The sequence below is a fragment of the Siniperca chuatsi genome, linkage group LG13 (genome assembly GCF_020085105.1).
Source record: "Siniperca chuatsi isolate FFG_IHB_CAS linkage group LG13, ASM2008510v1, whole genome shotgun sequence".
Taxonomy (NCBI): domain Eukaryota; kingdom Metazoa; phylum Chordata; class Actinopteri; order Centrarchiformes; family Sinipercidae; genus Siniperca; species Siniperca chuatsi.
In genome coordinates, this window is record NC_058054.1 from 10,525,546 (window position 1) to 10,549,367 (window position 23,822).

The window sequence follows — 23,822 nt, forward strand, 5'->3', positions numbered from 1 at the left end:
CGTTTGTTAAGTATGAATTACAGGAATGGAGAAATGGACTGGCGGTGGACAGTTTTCACATTGTTTTTGAACTTTCAGTTTACTTACGGGTCTCCCTCCTCTTATGACTTGTTCCAAGGGTCTGCATACACTGGAGTGGTACACAGAAACAGAAACAGGTAAACAACAGGTTTTATACTTTTGTGGCGAACAATTTTAACTTTTCTGTTTTAGTGAAAGTCGTAACAACTAGTTCAGCACGGATGTTTCTTGAATCCCACTTTTCCTGAAGGTGAAAGCTGTGCGCTTTTGTTGCTCAGTTGCCAATAAAAATGCGATGACGGCCAAACTTCTCATTGATCGGTGAAGATTTAGCCTCTTATGGTCAGATGCAGCCTGTTAACTTTCACTGTGCTTTTATCAGCCTGTGGCTAAATTGGGCTCGAGTTGGCCAGCGTGACGTGATGAAATCCAGATAAACACTGGAATGTCAGTGATTACTCCAATCGCCCATCTACAAGAGACCATTAGTGCATTTGCTTTCTCCCTGATAAACTAAATTGCGCAAAATAAAAACAGATCTCACTGAAATTATGCAACCTTTAGGGAAACTCAGTAAAGCATGAGGACCTAATTGTGATGGGGGTTTTTTATTACCCAAATCACTCAAATCTAATTATGTGGTTGTAGTATTCATCTAAAATATTGCTTACAGTTCTTGGTATATACATGCGTATCTTGAAGCTCGTGTTTGTTCCTGCCTCTCTCCTCAGGAACTGGTGTGCCTATGTGGTGCGCAAGAACGTGAGCTGCGCCGTGCAGGGGAGTGTGGAGAGCTTCCAGGAGCCCGTAGTGGCCCCCTGCCCAGCCTACCAGCCCGACTGCCAGCAGCAAGTGACGTGAGCATCTGTGGAGCAAGGGGACGGGGTTGAGGGTGCATGTTTAGAAGTATGAGATACTAAATGTTTCTCTGAGAGACCAGGAGGCAGAAATATTCACAGTGGCCGAAGAAGCGGCTGAAAGTACAGCATTTCTAGCAAGTTTAAAAAAATCCCATTGAAAAGGGTTAAACAGGAAATGTAGCCTAAAGCTAATGAGGACTAGACATCTCCCTATAGCTGAAAGGCTAAACAATACTTACCTGAAATGACCCTCCAAGTGTCAAGCTAATGTTATTAGCCAATAGCAACCAATGATCACCGGTGGACACACTTCACTTTGTTACAACAGACCTTACTTACAATACTTCCAACACAAACTGCAGTGTATGAGTATACATTAGGCTTGTTTTTTTTGCCAAAGCCAGATGCATGGTCATTGAATTTAATTAACTCCAGGGATATGTATGATGAAACTTGCCTTATATCATCCTATCCTCAAAGAAAAAAGAAAAACTACACTAATAAACTGTAAACAATGTCTAAAATTCATTCATTCTCTTAACATGCTTGCAGTGTTCAGGATCACAGGGGACTCAGGCCTACTACAGCATGTATCAGATGAAAATCAGCACACACCTGGGATAGATAGCCTTTCTATTAGAGAACTGGATCAAGAATTAAGCACACAGCTATAAGTAGCTAAGCTATAGGAGACTGCTGACCTTCCAAGATCGTGAATAGTACGGTCAGAATAAATGAAAAAGTTAGAAAATGCATTAAGGTTTTATCAGATTATTTACACCTCCAGATCTTCTCCAGGTCTGGCTCTGACATGTTTTTATAAATCTGCATATTTGTGCATCTAATTTCATCTAGTGTTCAAAAATGTGTTATCATACATTTACAGATGCTTCACAGTTGTTGATTTGTCATTAGCAGGTATGTAGCTTTAAAAAATATAATAAATATATCCTGAATATATAGCATTCAGGAGCTGCATTCACTTCTGGGCTGAATTAATGTCCCTGCAGATAAACAGTTGTGAGCAGTGCACAATATATATTTATCAGAGTCAAAAAATGCATTTAAAATGCATCATCCAAATATTTAAAAATACAGTAGAAATATGTGATTCTTGTGTGTATTTTGAGATGTGACTGTTATAGAATAGGCTAAACATATTCTCTCCCTCTCTCTAACTGATCTGGTCTGATATAAAATAATGTCCAAGTAATGCATCACTTGATTTAAGTCCATGTCTATACACAAAACTTTTAAAATAAACAAAGCAATCTGTTTCTCTTACGGAATAATAGATTATTGTAAATGGGAGTATCTACACCAGTAATTGGGTGAGTAACAGTTGTCTTTAATTCTGTACTGGAAGACTGCTGCAATTTAATATATTTTCCTTTTTGACTCATTATTAATTGTGAAACAACACATGCTATCTGTGGTTTAGCTTTGTGATCCACTTACACAAACATAGGTTGTGGAAAAGATCCCTGGAAACGGATCGTTCTTAGGTCACAGGAGCACATTTCCAGGTTTCTGCGTAAATCAAGAAAAACTGGCAGTGAGAAAGGACACCTCAGGTTTTTCCATTTCCAAGTTATGACATAATATAGTGGCTTCACATTATCTCTTGTGAGTTTTAAGCACACATACACATATTACAGCCATATTGTTAAGCCATGTTGTCCCACTGGTCTTCAGTTTCCTTTTGTCTATTTGTCAAGCTACAGATGGGTGACAATTTAAAGGAAAAACCAACATGTAGTATCGTAGTATGGAGTCAGGCCACCACGAGCCTCCAGAACAGCTTCAGTGCTCCTTGCCAAGTCTGTGGAACTCTATTGGAGGGATAAACACAAGATATTCCCTCATTTATATATACAACCTTTATTTAATCAAGTAATATCATCGAGATCAGGATCTCTTTTGCAAAAGAGACCTGAGTACAGCTACAGATAGAAAGAAATAAACAAACATGGACAGACATAACAAAAGGACATATAGCATCAGAGACAGTCACAGACATCACTAAATAGATTTGAAGATGAAAGTTTATATTATATCATTTGATGTTATGGAGATGATGGTGGAGAGCATTGTCTTACACGTTGGTCCAAAATCTTCCATAGGTGTTCAACTGGGTTGAGATCTGGTGACTGTAAAGGCTGTAGCATTTTATTGACATCATTTTCAAACTCACCAAACCATTCAGTGAGCCCTGGTGCTCGGAAGCATGTTTCTCCCCTCTTTTATTCAGGTTTCTCCTTTAATTTGTCCCCCTTCTGTAGCTATAACAGTGTTATCAGTGAGGGTGTCAGTGGGGAAATGTGCAAAGATGATTGTTTCAGTCACCAACTTTCCAGATGTTCTGCTTGACATGACCCCTTTCTTCAGGGAAGTGATGTCATCTATTGTTTCTTTGGGAACTGTTTGCCTTGGCTAGAAAGTTGAAATTTTCATGTAATGGGAAACAGTAGAGAAGCTGAAAAATGTCCATGTCCAATAAAACAGACGTTTTGGTGATTGCAGGAGTCAACAGTTCCCAATAAAAATATAAATTATTGGAACAGTCTCTTCTTTTTGGAATGGCAGAGTAGCTGTAGCATAGACAAGCAAACCACGTTTTCACAAAAAGACAGTAATAACACTTGTAACACAAATGGTCTGGGTTTGATCTTGGAAATAAAGCTCAGTGTTCCCAATTTTATATTCATATTTGTTTGAGATTTTGAAAAACGTATTGATCACTCTGCCCTGTTTTACAGATACCAAAATCGGTTTCGACCCACATACAAGATTGCCTTCAAGACAGTCACAGAGTTAGAGTGGAGATGCTGTCCTGGTTACCAAGGTCTGGACTGTAAAGATTTAAAACCACCCCCAGACCGACAAACAGTTCAGGGAATACAGCCTTACCACCCACCAAATCCTGGACATACAACCAGACACACACAGAGTAAGACACCATTTTCTGTTCTACCTTAGGTGTAAGTAAGTACCACTAAACCACTAAACTAAGCTACCTTAGTGCCATTCTGCTTAAAGAGGAAAGAATCATTTGTTTGTATTTATTAATAAAAATCTAATAACTTATTCTCTGATCATAGGGCCAGAGCGGAGAGAGACAGGGCACCATGAGATGAGGCATGGTGGGACAGATAAGGTGCATCTTCTGGAAGGTGAAGTTCAGCGCCTGTCACAGACAGTCCAGGATCTTCAGTCCGCTTTGACAGGGTTAACTGGCAACCTCCGCACGGACCTGCAGGAAGACACAAAGAAGATGCTGGTGACACTTCTCAACAACATGCGTCCGCCAGACAGTGCTTTGGCTACAGGCACAGAGGAGAGCCCTGCAGTACTGGATGGTCATCAGGCTACTAGAGGTGGGATTGCTGGAGACAAGGCTATAGAAAAAATCGTGGCCCGGTTGGATGATATCAACAATGCCCTGAAAAGCAAGGATGAAGCTTTGGAAGACCTAAGAGGAACTATGACAAGTCATGAGGGGCAGATTCGTGTCCTGATGGATGCATCTCAGTCTCAGACATCAGCCATAGCGGAGTTTGATGTTATACAGACTTATATTGATGGAAAATTTGACAAACTGAAGAAGGAGCTAGACCAGAATGTGGAGGAACAGATGGCCAAGCTACAAACCTCATGCAATGACAAGATCCAGACCTTGCAGAAGACCTGTGAAGACAGCTGTGATCAAGGTTTGGTCAGCCTGACCAAGCTGATGGATACCAGGGAGGCTGATCTGAGAAAGGAGATCCGGGCACTACGTCTGGACATGGCCGCTGCAGATGGACCTATACGAACTCAAAGGCAGACAGATCCATCCAAATTGGAAGAGGATCGTAGTGACCACAAAGACCTGTGGCGTGAGATTGACCGTATTGCAGAGGCTCACCGCATCCTGAATGTCCGCATTGACAACGAGCTGGCGCACCTATCTGGACCACAGGAAGACAATGATTTTGGCCTACTGATTGAAGAGCTGGAGGCACGCATTAATATCACAGAGCAAAATGCAGAGACTCACTGTTTCTATATTGAAGAGAAACTGACCCGTACGATTGCTGACGAAGTGGCAGCACTTCGGCAGGTTCTGGATGAGCGCCTGAACAGCATGGAGGACCAGTTTACGAACATGCTGGTGGAAATGAGCAACAACTCCTTCCCTGGGATGTTTCGTGAATCCATGGATGGCATCCAGGCAGAAGTCAACAACAATAAGTTCCTCCTCCAAGGTTTGGAGGATAAGGTCAATGCTTTGGGAGAGTTGTGCTCTGCAGGATGTTCAGGCTCAGGAAATACTGTAGGTGCAGTGAGTTCATCACCCACACATAACAGTCTAGAAAATATTTTGAAGGACCTGAGTCGGTATAGGAATGACTTGGATGTTCTTCACACAGATGTCAGTGCCAACACAGACAAGCTCAGGCAACTGGAAGACCTTGCTGAGAGTCGTGCCAAGACAATGGAGGACTTCCAGAAGGGGTTGAAAAATCTCCAAGACAATGTGCTTGGTTTGGCTGGTGCTGTTACTGGGTTAAGTGACTCCTTAAGCAAATGCAACCAGGATATGCACAGAATAAACTCGTCATGTTGCCATGCAGGGCAGAGTGGCATTGGGAGTCCAGCACAGGGCAACTGGGCAGGACAACTGGACATCTTTGCCGTACCCAGTAGTCAGGTAGACGACACCAGACGCCAGGTGGAGGAGCTGAAGAACAGGCTTGATACGCTCAGTAAACAGGTGTCATCTGACCTGAGTCAATGTAAACAGAACACACAGGGTGTTTCTGATGGCATTTCCGCTGTGGATGGGCGTGTGACCAGACTTGAAAAGGTGTGTGGAAGGTTAGATGGGGTTTCTGCCAATATCAAAGAGCTGAAAGATGGACTGGAGAGACATGTTGGTGGTCTGAGGGACTGTGTGTACAGGATGAATGTCACCTGTGGAAAGCACGGAGCAGACATCATCGCACTGCAGAATTCCCTGCAGAAGTTCCAAGGACAGCTGTCTGCGATGGCCAGGCATGTTTTGAAGGACATCACTGCCAAAGAGCCAGGTGAGTTGGTGGTGTGGTGACATCAGTGGCTATTTGTCGTAATGTCTTGAGAAGGAAATTACAGGAATTATCAAAGGGCCTCGTTGGCTTTCACTGACATAAACCAAGTCATCATGAAGTCATATTTATGGTTTGTGGTTTTACATGGGTTATATGCTGGGCTTTTCTTTATAGTAAGCTAAACTAATCGGGTTTGGCTGTAGCTTCATGTTGAATCTAACTCTATGTCCATCTAACTCTCAAGAAAGTAAATAAGCTTATTTCTCAAAATGTTGAACTTTTCAAAGATGTATGACAGTAATTAGACATATATTGTGGCACAATTTCACATCTTAAAAGTCCACTGAAATAAGCTAAAAGAAGTTGGATGAAAAAATACTGACTAAACACACTCTTTGCAGCTTCCTCTCTAACTTCCAACATATGAGTTTATCAAGTGTGATTAACATCTGTGTAAACACAAACGTTTCCTGAAGATAATCCTCCATATAATGCATTCTGCTTGCTTGGTTTACTTGGGGGCTTGGAGGGAAGGATCAGATCCCATTAATGGCCACAGGGTATTTCCCTGAGTGGGAGGAAACAAGTTCGGGCCTCCCGTGCTAGCCTTGAGTATGTCATTCAATATGTCCCAGCACCAAGGCAGAGGCCTGCATTGGAAACTTCCTGTGACTTAGACAAGAATTCCCCAGTTTTTATATAAGGAATGGGACAAGTAAATATAATATTACATTTTTACATGTTGAGCTTAGCCCCTCCTAACTACTCTGATGATTTACTCTCACTGTTTTGTGCCTCATTGCTCCTTTATGTAAATGTCAGAACACCCGCGCAGACTGTTCCATCTTTCCCACTCCCTTTATGAACATGTTGAGTTGTGAAGTCTTCTTTCTTGCACCACGACATAGCTTTTTTTACGTACGCATTCGTACCACAGAATTGCAGACCTCGATCTCAGTTCCCAGTTTGTGAGTACACACATAGACACAGGCTCATACACAATACACCTCCCTCCCTCTTTTTGTCCTTACACATGTACACATACCAACCTCCAGAGATTCCCGTAGAGTGACCTCAGCCTGATGTGTGGAGTCTGGTCCTCATTAAGGGCCCTGACTCACTGCTGGAGCCAGTCTTGATGGAGAGGGGAGAAGCAGGGCTCCACACCCAGGACCAGATGCCTCGACTACCCTCAGCTGTGATGTCATGAGTGGGGCCCCATCACTGGTGCCTCCCTTTCTTAAACCATTGTCCAAAACAATGGTATGATAGGAACCTGAGGAGAAAAGAAGGGTGGTAGGATTAATGGTTGCAGTGTAGAGAGACAAAGAGTATGAAGGCATTTTGTATTCCATTTCACTCTTTGCCAAATATGGTCTGTTACTTCCAAACCGTGATATTTGATTTCATTAGCGTAGATGTAACATTATACTGCACCTCTGCCCAGCATCAAATCAGACAGAACAGTGCGTAATGCAGCAGGATTGTGAAACATGTTTGTCAGGGCTCCTACTTTATTAGTTATTTATACATCCCAATAAGAAACCCCAAAACAGTTTCTAGATTTTAGTTATATAAGTGAGCATATTTATAGGAAAAGTTCAACATTTTGGGAAATACGGTTCTTTGTTTTCTTGCTGAGAGTTAGATAAGAAGATTGATACCGGTCACATGTCTGCATTATAAGTATGAAGCTACTGGCAAACTTATCTTAGCATACAGGCTGGAAACAGGGGGAAACAGCTAGCCTGGCTCTGTCTAAGGGTTCACAAAATCTGCCTACCAGCACATCTAAAGCTCACTATTTAATATTTAACACGTTATAATTTGTATGTATGTAAAAACATGTTTCCTCTTGTCTACAGTCTTTGTTCTCAGCTAAGTTAGTGGGCTGCTGGTGGTAGGTTCATATTTACTGGACTGACATGATTTAAATTTTCTCATCTAACTCTCTACAAGAAAGTGAAAGTGAGCGTATTTCCCAAAATGACGATATTTTCCTTTAAGGGCAACTATCATGATATTCTCTGACTCTGTGCTCATAGTCTGTATCCTAAATCCCATGAGAGAGGGAGTTGGACCGTGTGGCTGAGGTAACATGAAGATTTAATGTTTTCCTCAAGTTTGGGAAAGAGAGAAATAGTCTAAATAGTGATAGAAATTTCCATGTAAAATCCCAGCTCTGTAGGTGTGGTTGTGGTTGAGAGCCTACTGAAATGTTTCCTCTCTGTGTTTGAGCTCATATTCTCCACTCAGTCATATGAAGACCCCGAGGAGGCTGCAAACAGATGAGGTGTTGTAATAACATAACTGAAAGATTAACTAGAATAGCTTTGCCCTTACTCAATGTGACTGCAGAATGGAATTGTGTGACTTCAGTTGCAAAATGTTGGCACTGCTTCGCTCACAGCAGCTGCTGCAGCAGAGGTCCGCCACTACAGCATGTGTGTGTTTGTTTCTGGCTGTTTTCTTTATGATAGGGAGTTGGGGTTAAGCAGCAATGACTCTGTTGCATCATTTAAAAGTATAACACTGATGTGTCAAAGTAATTTTGAAATTAGGCTTGAGACTTTAATGTCAATGTCAAACTGTTTAATAGAGGTTATTAGGAAATGTAGAAATATGGAAAATACTTCTGTTTTGAAAGAGCTTGAGCATGCTGTTCCTCATTCAGACGGTGACTAATCAACCATCTTGTGCTGAATTTTCTCTTTCGATCCTCAAGCTGTTTTTTTTCTACTCCTCCTTTTTTTGGAGGATATCCCAGTCTAGCCCAAATCACTTTCCTGTCGTTTCTTTCTCTCTCTCTTATCTCTGAATTGCTGTCTTTACTCCCTCGTCGCTCTCTACTTCTGTCCAGTTTTTTTCCTTCCGATTTGCCCTTCCAAGAATGCCAGAAGACTTCTTTTACTCCTCTCCCTCCACCCTGTCCTGTAAGTGTCTATTGACAGGTGAGGCCTTCAGAAAATAAAAAAAAGCAGCTGTATTAAAGCCGGGATAAAATGAAGGCTTTGATTTCATGGATCAATGCTTTGTAATTGATCATTCTGACTTTCTATTGGAGAGACCGGCAGTAAGATTAACTGTCTACCGTGGTGAGGGAATACAAGAAAAACAAAGTCTTTTGAAGTCAAAGAGCATCTGTTGGGAAAGAATGGAAAATTGTATTAGACACCGCCACAGACACACACTGTATATATTTAGTCAGCACCAGAATTTTGAGGGGGCTTCTCGCAGCTTCAGAGATTTCTGAAGGTGTTTCCATCCCTGACCCAGGAGCCCATCTGGAAGTCTTCACAGGAGAATGGACCCAGATACACAATGGGAGTCCCTGAGGTCTGCCATGCAGTGCACACTTTGAACCTCCCATCATTAATATCACTGGAGGAAAATTGGGTGGAGGATGAAATTGTGTTCATATGCATAGCAAGAAAAGGAAAGTGAAGACAATATATGTCAGCGTGTGAGTGATGCAGTATTGTATGTGCGTGTAACCACCAAACCCTGCTCTGTGCCCCCTGACACCATTTTCCATTGCATGATCAGCTTGTCTGCTGCAATATTACTCGATGCTTTCAAACACTTTTGAACACTCACGCACTGTCACCCGAATCTTTGGAAGCAGCAGTGACTAAAGCGTCCCTCCCCCTGCAGTGTCTCAATCTGCTTGTAAGCAATAACATCTGGTTTTGGTGATGCTCATGGTTGCACCAGCACTCGTGTATGTCTGCGCCTTTCTGTGTGTTTTTCGACTTTGCGGTTGCCCCCTTAGTGAGACACAGGCTGAGAGCTCATGGGAAATATGCACTCAGTCAACTGGCGTCCTGAAGGAGGCACAGGGAGGAAATGAAGAGATTTCTGATTATCTCAGAACAACATGATTGCTGGTTTTAATTTGTTTTTAATTATACATGTGGTTTCTGAGTAGCTTGTGGTATCACTAGCAGTAAAAATTAAGAATTTTGTTGAAGGTTGATGATGTTTTATTTGGTAAGAACAGAGTGGCTAATTACTTTCATAATCTAGAGTAACAGGCAGACTCTAATGTAATATGATTGCTTTCAGGTACTTTTGGATTGATCACCTTGCCTCAAGACTGAATGTACAGCTGAATTAACAGTCAACTTTTGATTCATCATAATATTGTTGGGCTTGGCCGAACTTACAGCTATTATAATTATTATTTTACTTTCAAGATGCTAAAAAGTCATGTAATGGTACCCTGTGGATTTGAGCGTGAACGTTCATTCTTGACCTTGGAAATAATACTTTGACAAAATGACCAGCTTTTCTCCAGAGCTTCCAGTGTTCATCATCAGCAGATGGAGTTAGAGCAAACTCCATCCATTGCTTAGCAAACTCCATCAGCTGAGATAGTTGAAAGCTCCAGAAAAAAGCTAGTAAGTGGACTTTGATTTGAGGTTAATTTGTCAAAGTACCCAGTGGAGTTTTCTTGTCATAAAACAGTTGTGTTTACATTCAGTGTTTCTCACTGAAATGTGTTTAACTTTATCCTTGAAGGCCAACAAAGGTGTTAAATGCATTTCCCTCCTCATAAAACATTGCAAAGCCAATTTTTGACTATTTTGAAATCTGCATTGTTTACAAAACTGTCTGCCAGCTAGCAGTATTCTTCCTTGCCTATTGCTGGCACATTGCTAAGTTGCTTACCAAATCCTAGCATAACACCGTCAGCAGGAACGTGTATCGTGTCTTACCAGTGTTCATATGCGTACATGTGCTTCGTCTTGTTTGCGCAAGTGGTGCACGAGATACAAACAAAAGAGAGGCCTGTTCATCAAAAGTACACCTCAGCTTTAATTTGTTTTTAGTGGTAATTAGCAATGTTAGCATGCTAACATACTAAACTAAAATGGTGAATGTTGAAATTTTCATTGCGAGCATGTTAGCCTGCTGACACTACCATTTAGCTCAAAGCACCGCTGAGTCTGAGTACAGCCTCGCATAGCTACTGTAACAGTTATTATCATGGCTGCAGACTCTTAGTCTTGTTGTAAATAGAGTATTTTGTTAGTTCAAACAAAACACTTGCATCAGCTGATTTGGCTATCAGCTGTTTTGTTCATGCTTCAGCATCTATGGCCTGTTGTTACGACAGCTGATCATCTACCAGCAGACCAGTAACATCCAACCAGATTCATACAGATGTGCAAAGTGGCCTTTATAACCTGACGCTTCTCACTTTTACTGCTGCAGCTCTTTTCACCGCCACAACTTCTGTATGTATTGAAGCTTTTGGTATTGTTGTCTTTGCTAAGATTTAGCATTCATGTAAGTTTACAGTTATCTCTAAATTCTGTATCTAGTAGAGCATTATGTTTATTCTCCCTGCAGAATCTGTGTTGTTTGTATTCTTTAAGAGCTTCCTCAAAGAGCAGAGCCTTTTCTGCCAAATCTAACTGTACAGTATAATCATTTGGAATAAGTGGTCATTTCCTTAATGTAAGAGTCTTTGGCTGAATGACATTACTGTAATCCTGTTACATGTACTCCATTTATGCCCAACCTCGCCCACAATGTTTAAACAGCACCACAGATACAGATATATGAAGCATCAAACAAGCCATTTAATGTAGAAATGCCTGACACAATCTGTCTGACACCTGGTTGTGAGAAGGGGCTGACACAAAACAGGTACTGTAATTATTTTTGTTATTTGTCCCCAGGACACTCTCACAGTGTCTCTACGCTCACCTCATTGGCCCAGGTGATGTCTGTGCCCTCTGGGGGTCTGGCAAGCAGCCAACTGGTTTCTGCTCAGATGGTTCCCGTTGCCTAAAACTCACACCGACTGCCCGCTTTGCTTTTATGAAGGGTAATAATGGTAGAGGTTTAAAAAAAAAAAAGCTCAGAGGTGCAGTGAAAGCCAGGTCTAATTTGGCCTGTCATCAGAATAGAACTCGTTAAATGAGAATTCACAAGAGAAGGGAGGGATGTGGTCTGAATGGGAGAGAGGAAGTGGGATTTATAAACAAAAAAGTAAATTGGAGGCTTGTGCGATTGCAGCATCTATTCAGGTGTTGTGACCACCAGCTTTTTATGCCTCATGATCATATGGTTAGAAAGTGAACTGTAAATTGATATATTTACAATCTTGCCACTGTCTGTCTTTTTCTTTCGCTTTCCAAGGATTCTTAAAGCCTGCTCCTTTGCCAGATTCGACTCCAACAAGAACCCAACAAATCCACATACCTCTCATCATCCCACCGCCGCCGTTCAACCCCAGGCAGCCGTACAATCCCAGCCAACCAGTGAACACACACATGATCAAGATCAGTCCGCCAAGACAGCCGTCTAAGCCCCAGCAACCAGGCCACCCCACTCACCCCGTGGTTCCCATAAAGCCAGTGGTGGAGACGGGCGAGGCAGGACCTCCAGGGTACATCCGCAAGGTGACTGTGCGGAGAGGGTCTGAGGACTCGTCTAGCATGCCTTTCAAAGGATTTGCTGGAGCACCAGGTGAGTAGTGGATAACGGGGACAACACATTTGTGGAACTAGAAATAAATTACATTAAGTACTTTTTAAATGACCCAACTCAGGGCACTGACCAGGGACCAGCAGGCTTAGCCTATATGTCCTTTTACAACAGCAATATCATGAAAAGGAGCCAAACTACTTGTGGCAAAATATGCACTTAGTAGATATAAAATATGATATATTGACTTTTGTCGTGTACATACCTTAAAGGGGGAATAGCTTTTGTTCCCCAACAATATAAATTTACCAAAGTAATTTTTTTAAACTAATTTCATTGCAATATCAATGCCCTTTCCCCAATGTTTCATGTCTTATTACCCAGTAATAATATTACTGGGCCCTGTAATTATTAAATAGGTACTTAGTAATTCAAAAAATATTTACAGTGTAATTTAGGTCCCTCTTAAACACAAAGTTGTAACCACCTTATTCCCTAACCTCTTGTCTCTTTGTCTCAGTTTATGTATCCATACACCATATACATTAAATAACTGCACTGTAATCTAAAGCGTTACCTGAGATTCTGATGCACAGAGTCTACTTGTAACGTGTATGAATGAATGCTGAAACTGGAATCTGTCATCTGTGCACTGACAAGAAGGAAATTTTACACTGTCATAATTCTGGCACCATGGAAAGCTAGGCTGAGCCAGCATTACCGCATGTGACATAAATAATGTTATGTCCTTCTTTTCAACAGTGCTGTCAATCTATAGTTACATCACATATACTTGTCTAAACCAATTAGCAATGACAACATTTGGAATTGAGCCTGGGTCTGTTTCATTCTTTTTCAGCCTTTTTCACACATGGAACCCATAACAAAGGTTTAATTATCCTTGTACCACACATAGAAACGCTACACTTAAAAGGCTTTTAACGGGGGCCAACTCAAATTGGACGGAAGAGACAACAGATAGTCACAGTGCCAGTTCTGGATTGAATTAACTGGACTGCATATGGGCTTTGTTTTAGCCTCCACATGGGCATGTAATGGGAGCAAAGGAATAGAGAACAGTTTTGAAATATGTCCTTTAAATCCATGTTAGTCAAGAATCTTAACCTGAGAATCAAAATGTGCATTCAAAATTTATGCAAATCTTCAGGCTTTTGTACAGAGTCGTAAAATTTGTTTAAAGTTTTCAATTACTCACCATTAAAGGGTAGGTTTTCACTTTTTCTTAACAGGGCTGTGAATCCTTGTGATTGGTTTGTTTTACTTATGTTTTCTGTTTGTTGGTTTTATTTGAAACTCAAACTGCACAAATATCTGCAGGTTTAATATTTCAAGGTTCTGAGGAAACTGAACACCTGACTTCACTTATAGAGCCCATTGCCAAATCAAAGTCAAACTAATTCAAAAAGCCACTTTGTACTGTAAAACCAAAATTATGCAGTCTAGATTATAACCTGTTTTGTTTAAATGTATACCTTCTCTGGGAAACTATCCCACAGTGTTTTGCCATAATGTTCAGATGGAAAACCAAACAACTGCCTCTGGCAGGAGTATTCAGTAACCCTTGTCCTCAGCTGATGATCAAACATGATGTTTTTGTCATCTGTTTCTTTTGCAGGCTATCCTCCTCTGCAGCCTGCGTCTTTCAAGCCTCAATCAGCCAGCCGCCGAGGTATTGTAGCAGTTCATTTTCAGGTTACATTGCATGCATCCGCAGGCTTTGCCATTCTACTATAATGGCTAAAAGCTGTGAATAATTTGCAGCATGACAGTGTGAGGGAGTGGGAACTGGATGTGTTTAGTTTAAGGAGGTGTGGGCGGACTGTGGAAGGATTTTTGCTCGTCAGCAGGCACTTGCCAGAAAGTTTTACCCTGTTACATTTGGTGCTGATAAAGAAAATGGCATCACTGAAGTAGATAATGGTTATATTCACTGAAACAACGATCTATTTTTTCTTTTTAGCTTCTTACCAACCCAGAAAAGCACACAAACACTTAATTTAATAAATTGATAATATATTATCGTTAATATTTAACATACAACTAGAGACCCATAGGACAGTAACATTTGCAAAAATAAAGGTTTCATCCCTTCAGCTCACAGCCGTGAGTGTAGGATTACATAATTAAAACACAATTGACAATTTCTTTATTTGTACCTTGTAGTTCCCGTAGCAGCAAAGGTGCCATGGAACCCGATGTATCAAGCTCCAGTTGAACCACCAGGTAAAAGCCATCTTATAATCATCTCTCTCAATTTTAGTAACTGCATCTATAAAGAAAAAAACTCATAATGAGGATTTGTTAAATAAGTAAATATGTTAAAAGTAATTTCTTTTCTTCAGTCACTGTATATAAAGTGAGAAATACACTTTAGCTTTGAAATGAGACACTGATGGACTCACATGTTTTTCCATTCAAGTTTCAGTCGTCAACAGCGCCTTTGCAGATCCCTTCTCCTTCTCTGCTGGCCTCACACAGCAGCCCCTCTCTGGAGACTTTGGTGTCATCCGCTTCAACAGAGTTCTAGTCAATGACGGTGGACACTACAATCCCCACACAGGTACACAACAACAACAAAGATTTAATATTTGTTGCAATGTCACTCTGATACCGTACATGATACTGTTTGCTCATGTGGTTCTCCAAACTGGTGATGTGTCGGTCTATGAGCCGACTCCTTTAAGTGAAGGAACAGGACCTGAATTTACTGTATAGACTATTTTACCGTATCATGTAAATAGAATTTAAAGCTGCTCTAGCCGATATTTTTATATAAACAATGGGTCAAATGTGAAAGGGGTTGCTCAGGTTGACGAATCCACAGAGATTTATCAGCTAACTCTGCAGTTCCCCTCAGCTCTACGGAGCACTTAGCATCCTTCAGCTCATTGTTTTGGTTTTAAGGCCTACAAGTTTCCTAATGAGGTTCATTCTCAAGGCATCAGTGTGGTTTTAGGCAGAAAAAACTCCCCTGTACACTACCTGCCCAACACCAAAGTCAGACAAACAAAGTTGGCGACTAGCTGGTGAACATAGTGAAGCATCATTTTGCAACAAAGTGACCAGAGCTATTTCCCTCAGGAGTTGGTGGAGACCGAAACAGAGCTGAAAGGAGAGTTTATACTGAACTTAAATTCACCAGGTGGCCAAAGACAAATCAAAGTCTGCAATTACAATTTAATAGGGTGATAATACATCAATGTGGTGTTTATAGTTTAATGCACTCGTTATTTAAGTTATGATAATTACACCAACAGATTGTGATGATTTCTCAATAATGCACATGCTCTAAAATGTATTCAAAAGTTTATCTGAAGATAATGAGTATATACAGTAATATATCCAGTTATTCATGTAGGCTCTGAAGAACAGGACCTACGAGTAATAAACATTAAGAAACATCTGACTACATCACATTACACACATTATTGATCTTACCACACTAACTCCTTCCCTTTCTCATCTCTACAGGGATCTTCACTGTACCTCTGGATGGCCGATACCTGATTTCAGGACTCCTGACTGCAAAGCAGGGTGACCGAGTACAAGCTGTCCTGTCCGTGTCTAACCGCAGCGTCCAGAGGCTGCAGAGCTCAGCGGGGCCTGTGGCTGGTCAACACGGGGGCTCAGCTGGTGGTAACTGTGCCTGTGGAGGCTCTGTGTCCTTCAGTCTGATCCTGCCCCTGAGGAAAGGAGACCATGTGGGCCTGGTGAGGACCAGAGGCCAGCTGGCCACCACCGAGGCCAGGGAGATCCTCTCCACCTATAGCGCCATCTTCCTGTACGCACCAGAGGCCAAAAGATAGCGGGAGCTCAGCTGGGCAGTAACAGCAAGGACTGCTTTGTTCCCAGATAGTTGGACTGGAGGAAATGTTGAAGAAAGCCTAGTTTTCACTGATTTGCTGTGATGCAGCTATTTTACCACGCAGCACCACTGCGTGAAAATCCTCAGTTATAAATTCAGTTAAGTCATAACAATGCAATTTGTAAGCCATTTGCCAAATATACCTGAATACAAGAAGCAGGATTTGTTTCTAATATATTTGAATATCAAGTTGCCTTTTTGTGCCTATTGTGAATGTCTTGTGTAAATACGTTTATAAATTAACATTAAAATTCATAAAAATGTAATTATTATTTTAACAAAACCATCTCAGAGACTGGTAATATACAGTATGGACATATCAGCAATAAACCATGATAATCACCTGTTACAGTATGAGCTCACTCCATCTTACTCTGTAATCGACAGGACAGAATGATTAATAAACCTCCAGCTTGATGTGGAAAAGCATGAGGTTTAGCAACACAAAAAGCTTTTATTAATGTTACAAACTTGGCTGGCTTCAGAAACTGCACTGAGAAAGACAAGGTTAGAAGGCAAAAACCCCAGTTGGGTCATTATGTAAAGTGGGTGTGGATGAAAAATAAATTTCCCCTCTCCTTACTCCTGAGACTTAGAAAATATTCCAACAGCAAACTGTAAGAAGCAGGAGGAGTGTATTTAGCCTTCAGTTCATCCTGTTACCCTTTAAAAGAGAGAAAAATACTGATTTCTATTCAGTTACAATAAAGGTCCAATTAATTACTGTTTTTATAATCTTTGTGTTATTCAAGAAAACAAACTGAAATTTGGATTTAAGCTACAATAACCTCATTCACATATTGTTAATTAAAAAATAAGCAACAGGGTAAAAGTTACCACTAGCCTGTGGTTACTGTTGAACTTTTTGACGAGAAACATGTAGCACACAAATGTATTCAGTTAGAAACTTTATTTAATACAAATATGACCACAAGCCACACTTTGTTAGCTTCATTAGGCCTGTATTGTTTTTCTTCTTACAATGTATTTTGTTCTTTAAACATACTTTAAACCACATTTCTATACAAATCAAACACAGCATACACTTAAGGTATTTCTGTTGGTCAGACATAATCAAATAGCAAGCATTACCTCCAAACAGAAAGAAACAAACATAGTCCCACAAAAGATCATAGACTGTATAAGAAATAATAAAACAAAAAGGCATCGAGGACAGAAGAATGTGATGATCAGCATATATACTGGATCATTTTCCACAGCAGTTGAGTGAGAACAAACTATTTTCTATACCATGTATCCCAGGATCATAGAGGATGAAGTGTGATTCTTCCACACAAGATGCTTTACTTTCATAGAAAGAATGGAATTCATTTTGTTAATCATAAGATATATCTATTTGACTTCACCAAACTTCGTAGAGAATAAGCAAACAAATCAAAGCAGAACACGCATCTTAATCATCACAAAAACATCTGAGCTACAGAGTGAATGCGGAAACACCTCAGCAAAATAATGACGCCTAATAGTGACAAATCTGGATGTAGCCATCATTGTAAAATTGTGCTTTTTTCATTAAATGGTTGTCTGTCAAGTCCCGACTCCCCACTTTTTTCTGATTTTTAACCCTAACGCTCACAGCACATATTAGCATGTAACTGTTACAACTGTGCTGGAGGTATGATCATGTCAGTGGAGTGGCACATCTGCCCACAAGCCTTTTCCTAAAACACACACACACATAATGCCAGTGAAGCACTTCAAAAAGCTTCCTGTACACAGTCAAGTACTTCATGTTTATCTCCAAACAAGACCCAATGGCTCTTCCTCTGCTCACCAGAGGCACGGCATCAGTCTTTTTTCTTTATCTCTCTCACTCACTCACTCACTCACACACTCACACACACACACACACACACACACACACACAATCTAAGGGGTAGCTCTGTTCAGCACCCAAAATAAATACTGTATTTGTTATTATTTTTGTTTTAATCCCTACATTATACCTTGCAACCTACAAATACAAATCCCCTTTCAACGACGACTTATATTGACACATAGAATAGCTGATTTGTCTGTGGTGTCAGAGGGACACACTCACAACAAAGAGGTAAAACTAGAACTCTTCATCCTGCATTAATTGCATACTCTCATCTACTGTCTATGAAGACCTTTAGTGAAGTGCATGTGGGTGAGAGGTGTTTTGAGTTGCGTCTCTGGGTGCAGCTTAGACAAAGTGCGTTGGATAAGTCTCGGTAAAGCCACTGAGGGAACATAAGCAAAGGGGGAATGATCCGGTCACCCCAACAGCAGCAATACTCAGTGATTAGTTAGGCACGCGCACACACACGCGCACACACACACACACACGCGCACACACACGCGCACACACACGTCTTCCCATAGTCATCGCCTACAGAGAATCTTGTAAACGGAAATCCTTCATTTTAAGCTCTCTTCAGATCTGCTTATTTCTACTGTTCCAACTCAAGCGTTATCTTTTACACATATTTTAATACTAAAGCTGCAGAGGTCTGCTGAGGAATGTGTATGTACCTTACATGTTTCACTGTAAAACAAGGAATACAGATCGTTGTGAAAATGGGATACAAGACTAAACAAAAAGATCGTACAAGGCCTAGCAGTTACTGTTAAGTGCATGTTAACCTGTGATCAACCATACAAAATACCAATTTGAAGTACTTCCACATTGCATTGGTGATAAATTACTTTTTCAGACAAGCAAAGGCATCGCGATAGAAATCAATAACTTAAACATATCAATTATAAATAATGACTCCATTGTTAACAAAACACACTTGATTCGCCAGAGCTTTTTAAACATATTAAAATAACAGCAAGACAATATACCATTAAGCTGCTTCATTTTGTTTTTAAGTCACATCTAACTGTGCATCTTTACATACTTATTGGCAAAAATATATCCCTGGTATGAGCTTGAATATTAACCAAACATGACTCACTCAGTACGAACGTTGTAAGCTCTACAGGGGAAGAGGCGATCTGAAATCTGTGAACTAATGAAGACAGTCAGTCCAGACTCAAGAGTCAGAAACATAACTGAACACCTACAGTAGCTTTCCTACCTTTTCTACAATAGGTTTCTGGAAACTCACTACTGTATATGGTTTGTAGTTGGTAATTATTTGCCAGCCACTATCACTATTATACTTGATGTTTTAGAACAGAATAAAGCTTCCAAATCCACGCTGGATACCTACGTCTAGGCAAACATAGCAGCCACAACAAAATATTACCAGCACATGACTAGTGGCCATTGTTAATAGCTTATTCTGTTTTAATTAACAGTGTTTTTTTTTCTTCTTTTAACATTTAATTTTGCTTCTTCAGGGTGTTCTGAAAATGTGAAAAACTTGATTCAAGAAAACAATGTTCAGACTTTAGTGCTAAGGGCTAATGCCTTGTGTGGGGCTTCAGTCGCTTCCCTGATGCCAAATGCAGACCATCCTGTTTGCGAGAAGTTACAGAGAGAAAAGATGGGTCTTTATCCCTGTACAGAGATGGGGACTAAAGAGTGCTCACTGGGTTAGGATGCCTTCACAGGCACGAGGAAAGATGATCATTTAAATGGTGATTAGTCTCTTGTCTCCCAGGGATGAACATTTTCAGGGATTATTCACCAGGATTTACTGTTCTGGAGATAACTTCCACTCATCTCTAATGGGTAATTACAGTTTACCAGCTTTATGGTCATAACCCTGTTACTGTGCCAGACTCATTGTAGAGTTGCGCGTGTCTGAACTATGTAGGAAAGTTTGGGTTCCAGTCCATGTGTTTCCTGGAGATGCATTCAAGTGCACAGTCCAATTGCATGTATATGAATACCTTGGTATCCATAAGTGCTGGATCAGAGCAGTTCATCAGGGTTGATAACTGGTATAGGTTGTCTCCAATAACAGAAAGAGCTGTACTCTGGCATGACAAAGGCCTCGTTCTGCTCTTTACTCAACAGAGGGAACACATGCTCCACCAGCTCACTAAGCCTGCCGTAACTGTGGAGAAAAGTGGGGATAGACAGAGAATAGAAATAATAATTAAGAGTGAAATACTGAGATCTGGAACAATTATTTTTAGCTAGCTAGTTAGCAATCAAGGAGAAACAAAATAAAATGCAGAATTCTTCAAAAGGTTTTAAAACTTGTAGGTTTTAAATAAAATGCCTAAATACAGGCAGTAAAACATAAAGCTGCAGCAAATAATTTTTTTTGGCCACTTGAGGGCAGCGAAACAAACTGTACACAACACTAACATACATGTATTACATCATAAAGTTGTTATGGCTTATGTGTTAGCAAACAGTTGCTTATTTACACATCCACCAGGCCAATATTCACTCTCCTTTTAGCTCTGTTTTGTTCTCCACCAACTCCTGAGAGAAATATCTGGATCTTTAGCTGCTACATGCGATGGCCAGGTAGTGTGCAGTCAGTTAATCCGTTTTTTGGTTGTTGTTTTTTTTTTGCTGGAAACAGCTGCCTTCTGCTGCTGGAAACGAGGTTGATGAGAGCGGTCAGAGTAAACCAAAACAAAAGTTGGGGGCTGTAAAACCAACAGCTGAAAGCTGAAAGATACTATAATGCTCCATAAAGCTGCATAGAGCTCCAGAGTCGCATGATAAATCTCTATGGGTTCCTCACTACAACTGACAACTTTCACATTATAAGTAATTTGATCTATTGTCAACATTAAAATATTGATTGGTGCAGCTTTAAGCTAATATTTTTAATCGCTTAAAATATCCCATTATACACGTGTAGTACTAATTCTGACGGTACCAACGTCTTATCCTTCCTATTAGGAATCTTTTCAGGGGCACACAGAGAACCACAGGACTTACGAGGACTTGTTGCCCTTGGTCTGCTCCTGGATCAGCTCTCCCTTGGGGTTGACTGTGAAGATCCTACATACTGGAACTCCCACCTCCTTATAGGCAAACACATCCTGTGTGGAGACAAAATGGTTAAAGGTTCAATCTGTGATTCAAATGTAAACAAAATGGCAGCCAATGAAATTCAAAATACAGGACATGTAACACACAGGCTAGTATTTTCAATTATGATTAGTTAAACACACAAAATGCAAATTGTTTATCTTAGATAAAAGTACGTGAATAAAACAAATTTATATGGTAAAAATTAGCGATTGGGCCTTTCAAAGCCATCTGAGAACACACTTGATTATGTACTTTTCAGAATGTAGCACTCACACATAATACACATTGGTACAAACTGACACGTTATAACATTAACCACAGATTTCCTGTTTGTGTTCCACCTAATGGCAATATTTCTAGACTGAATGTTTTGGTCGGCAAGTGGAAGACTGTGTGTTTGTGTGTGTTATTTTTTTGTTTTCTTTTCTTTGGCGAGCGTGAGAGACAGACAGACGGGTTTGATGGCTGACCCAGTCTTTCAACTGGGTGTTGGTGTTTATGCAGCTGAAGATGGGATGCTGTGCCCGGCTTGAGCTCCCTTCCACAGTCACATGGGACCATACTCCGCCAGTGACCTCAGCTCAGGTTCAGCCCAGTACTGATTTCATATGTTTGTGTCTGCTAATTGATATGGTGATCTTACGATACATCATGACTGCATCGACTTCTGGAAAACACCGCTCTCTGTAAAAGCGAGCGATTTAATGTCTGGGAGTCTGACATCTTCAAACATCCATTAACTCACATTAGTTCTATTCCCAAAGGCGGCGTAGAATGGCTGCTTGTTATGCTGGAACAGGTTCTTGATGTCTGTAAGGCATTCAATCTTGAAGATCTCTGGTTTCTTCTCAATGACCTCCCTGAAGTAAACAGACAGTTTGATTAGATCGACATACAAATGCACATCCTTACAATGGGTCAAGTCAGAATTAACTTGACCAGATAAATGTTTAGTTTCTCTCAATATTCTTTCTTCTAATCTCTTAGATTAGATTTTGCTTTTCTTCCTATACATACAGTAGGCATACATGTAATATACTGTGCAAAGCACCTAAAAGAAACCCACAAATATCAGTTAAAATCATTAGTTTAGTCTAGCTTTCCTGATCGAAGTTCAAATACGGGGATGGTAGGGATGTTTCTGTTACATGCAAATGAAATCAAAAAGGGCCGTGTAAATAATATGTGCAACTTAAAGACTTCACACAAAAATCCACATGAAATTGATAATGGGCCTACATGGCATAACAAGGCCTGTATTTTACTGTTTGTGTGTGTTGTGTGCATACAGCATTTAAGCCAGATGGTAGGATATGGGCACAATAAATTAATGATGCCAACAAGCTACTGACATTTATGTCCAAGCAAAGCTACAGCTGTAGCAATATGTGTAGTGTTATAGTTGTTTAATTAACTTGTTTAATTAACATAAAATGCAAACTACGGATCAGTCACATCCTGTACTAAATCTTGTTTACCAAGACCAATAATTTTTGCATCAATTCCCAGCTAAATTGTGCAATAAAAACAAAAATCCTTTTTCAGCGTCACTTGGAATAAGTTGCTTGGATTCTATGTTGGTGAAAAATGTAGACAAATGACAATATTTAGCAAGTTGCCATTCTCTTAAGTCTAACTAGCTAATTAATAAACATGTCAATCACACATCAGATGTTTCCGAACCAACTGTGTAAACCAGGAATTAAAAAGGAAAAAAATTAAGTTAAGAGACAGCACAAAAATGTTGAGTATATATTTCTATGAGCTGATGGCAAGGCAACCAACACAGTTAACACCTATTTAGTTTAAAAATGTATTAATTTAAATTTTCTGTAGCCTTAACAACCTCAGCTTTTAAAAGGCTTATTATAATGAATGAGGATTTGGAGAATATTGTGAGTCGGAGAAACTTGGGAATATTTAATGTGAAATTAAGTTTGCAGACAAAAAGGATTATAGTTTCAAGGGAGACAAATACGGGCTGGTTTGAAAAGTGATATGGAGGATTTAATGTATGTGATGATTTTGGAAATAATAAATATTTGGCTTTATGACACTGAAACTGGTAGCCATTTATATTGTATATTCTTGTACCTGTGGAAGGCAGAGAAGAGGCTGCTGGGAGACAGCATGAGAGGTCCCCTGGGTAGAATGGTGCCTCCATCATTGACCCACTGCAGGTAACCTCTCGTCATGTCCGCCATGCCAATAGCACGCGCTGAGCAATACAAGAACTTGTAGCCGTTCCTGCCAATGGGGAGAACGGTGCTCATTAAAAGTTGTTCCAATACAGTTTAATATCGTGACCATCATTAGCAATTACTGAGAAAAGTACTTTAATAAGATCAGTTGCTTTCATAATGTGCAGAAGTCATACCATCTATCCACCCTATTTCCTCTACAATGAGACAACTGGTCAAACACTGACATGGAGTTCCATGGTGTTTTTTCATTTCAACAATAATTCTGTTTTGATTATAGTTAAACTTCCTGAGTCATCCACCTCAAAGCACCAGACGCAAACACTGGGAGAAAACATCAACTCCACAGAGAGACGATTGGGAATCAAACCCAGACAGTGCTAACTACTGACCAACCATTCATCCTTC

At 40.3% G+C, this 23,822-nt stretch overlaps 2 protein-coding genes and 1 long non-coding RNA gene across 10 annotated transcripts in view; 1 reads left to right on the forward strand and 2 right to left on the reverse strand.

Annotated features, from left to right (window-relative positions):
* Positions 1–14,949, reverse strand: LOC122887652. Of its 5 annotated transcripts, none has more exons than XR_006380579.1 (8): positions 14,815–14,949; positions 14,569–14,681; positions 7,003–7,229; positions 3,966–4,134; positions 2,635–2,713; positions 2,340–2,411; positions 693–886; positions 1–130 (listed from the first exon to the last, which is right to left on the reverse strand). It is a non-coding gene; the product is annotated as an uncharacterized LOC122887652 (long non-coding RNA). The 5 variants fall into 5 exon arrangements; XR_006380578.1 differs by having other exon boundaries at positions 2,529–2,713; XR_006380581.1 differs by lacking the exon at positions 2,635–2,713.
* Positions 13–17,829, forward strand: emilin2a (elastin microfibril interfacer 2a). The gene is made up of 9 exons (XM_044221106.1): positions 13–158; positions 753–878; positions 3,641–3,831; positions 3,983–5,953; positions 12,104–12,433; positions 14,028–14,081; positions 14,576–14,635; positions 14,832–14,972; positions 15,884–17,829. The coding sequence occupies exons 1-9, from the start codon at positions 13–15 to the stop codon at positions 16,216–16,218; spliced, it is 3,354 nt and encodes a 1,117-aa protein (XP_044077041.1). The 3' UTR covers positions 16,219–17,829.
* Positions 17,173–23,822, reverse strand: part of lpin2 (lipin 2) — a 21,869-nt gene continuing 15,219 nt past the window's right edge. For 3 of the 4 annotated variants that reach the window (XM_044221108.1, XM_044221107.1, XM_044221111.1), the window contains 4 exons: positions 23,308–23,460; positions 21,959–22,073; positions 21,118–21,221; positions 17,173–20,272 (listed from right to left, as the gene is read on the reverse strand). In XM_044221108.1, the coding sequence (XP_044077043.1) occupies positions 20,128–20,272; positions 21,118–21,221; positions 21,959–22,073; positions 23,308–23,460 (517 nt within the window). In that variant the 3' untranslated portion in view covers positions 17,173–20,127. Of the gene's footprint in view, positions 20,273–20,292; positions 20,766–21,117; positions 21,222–21,958; positions 22,074–23,307; positions 23,461–23,822 lie in introns of those variants that run through there. The other variant, XM_044221110.1, reaches the window with a different exon arrangement.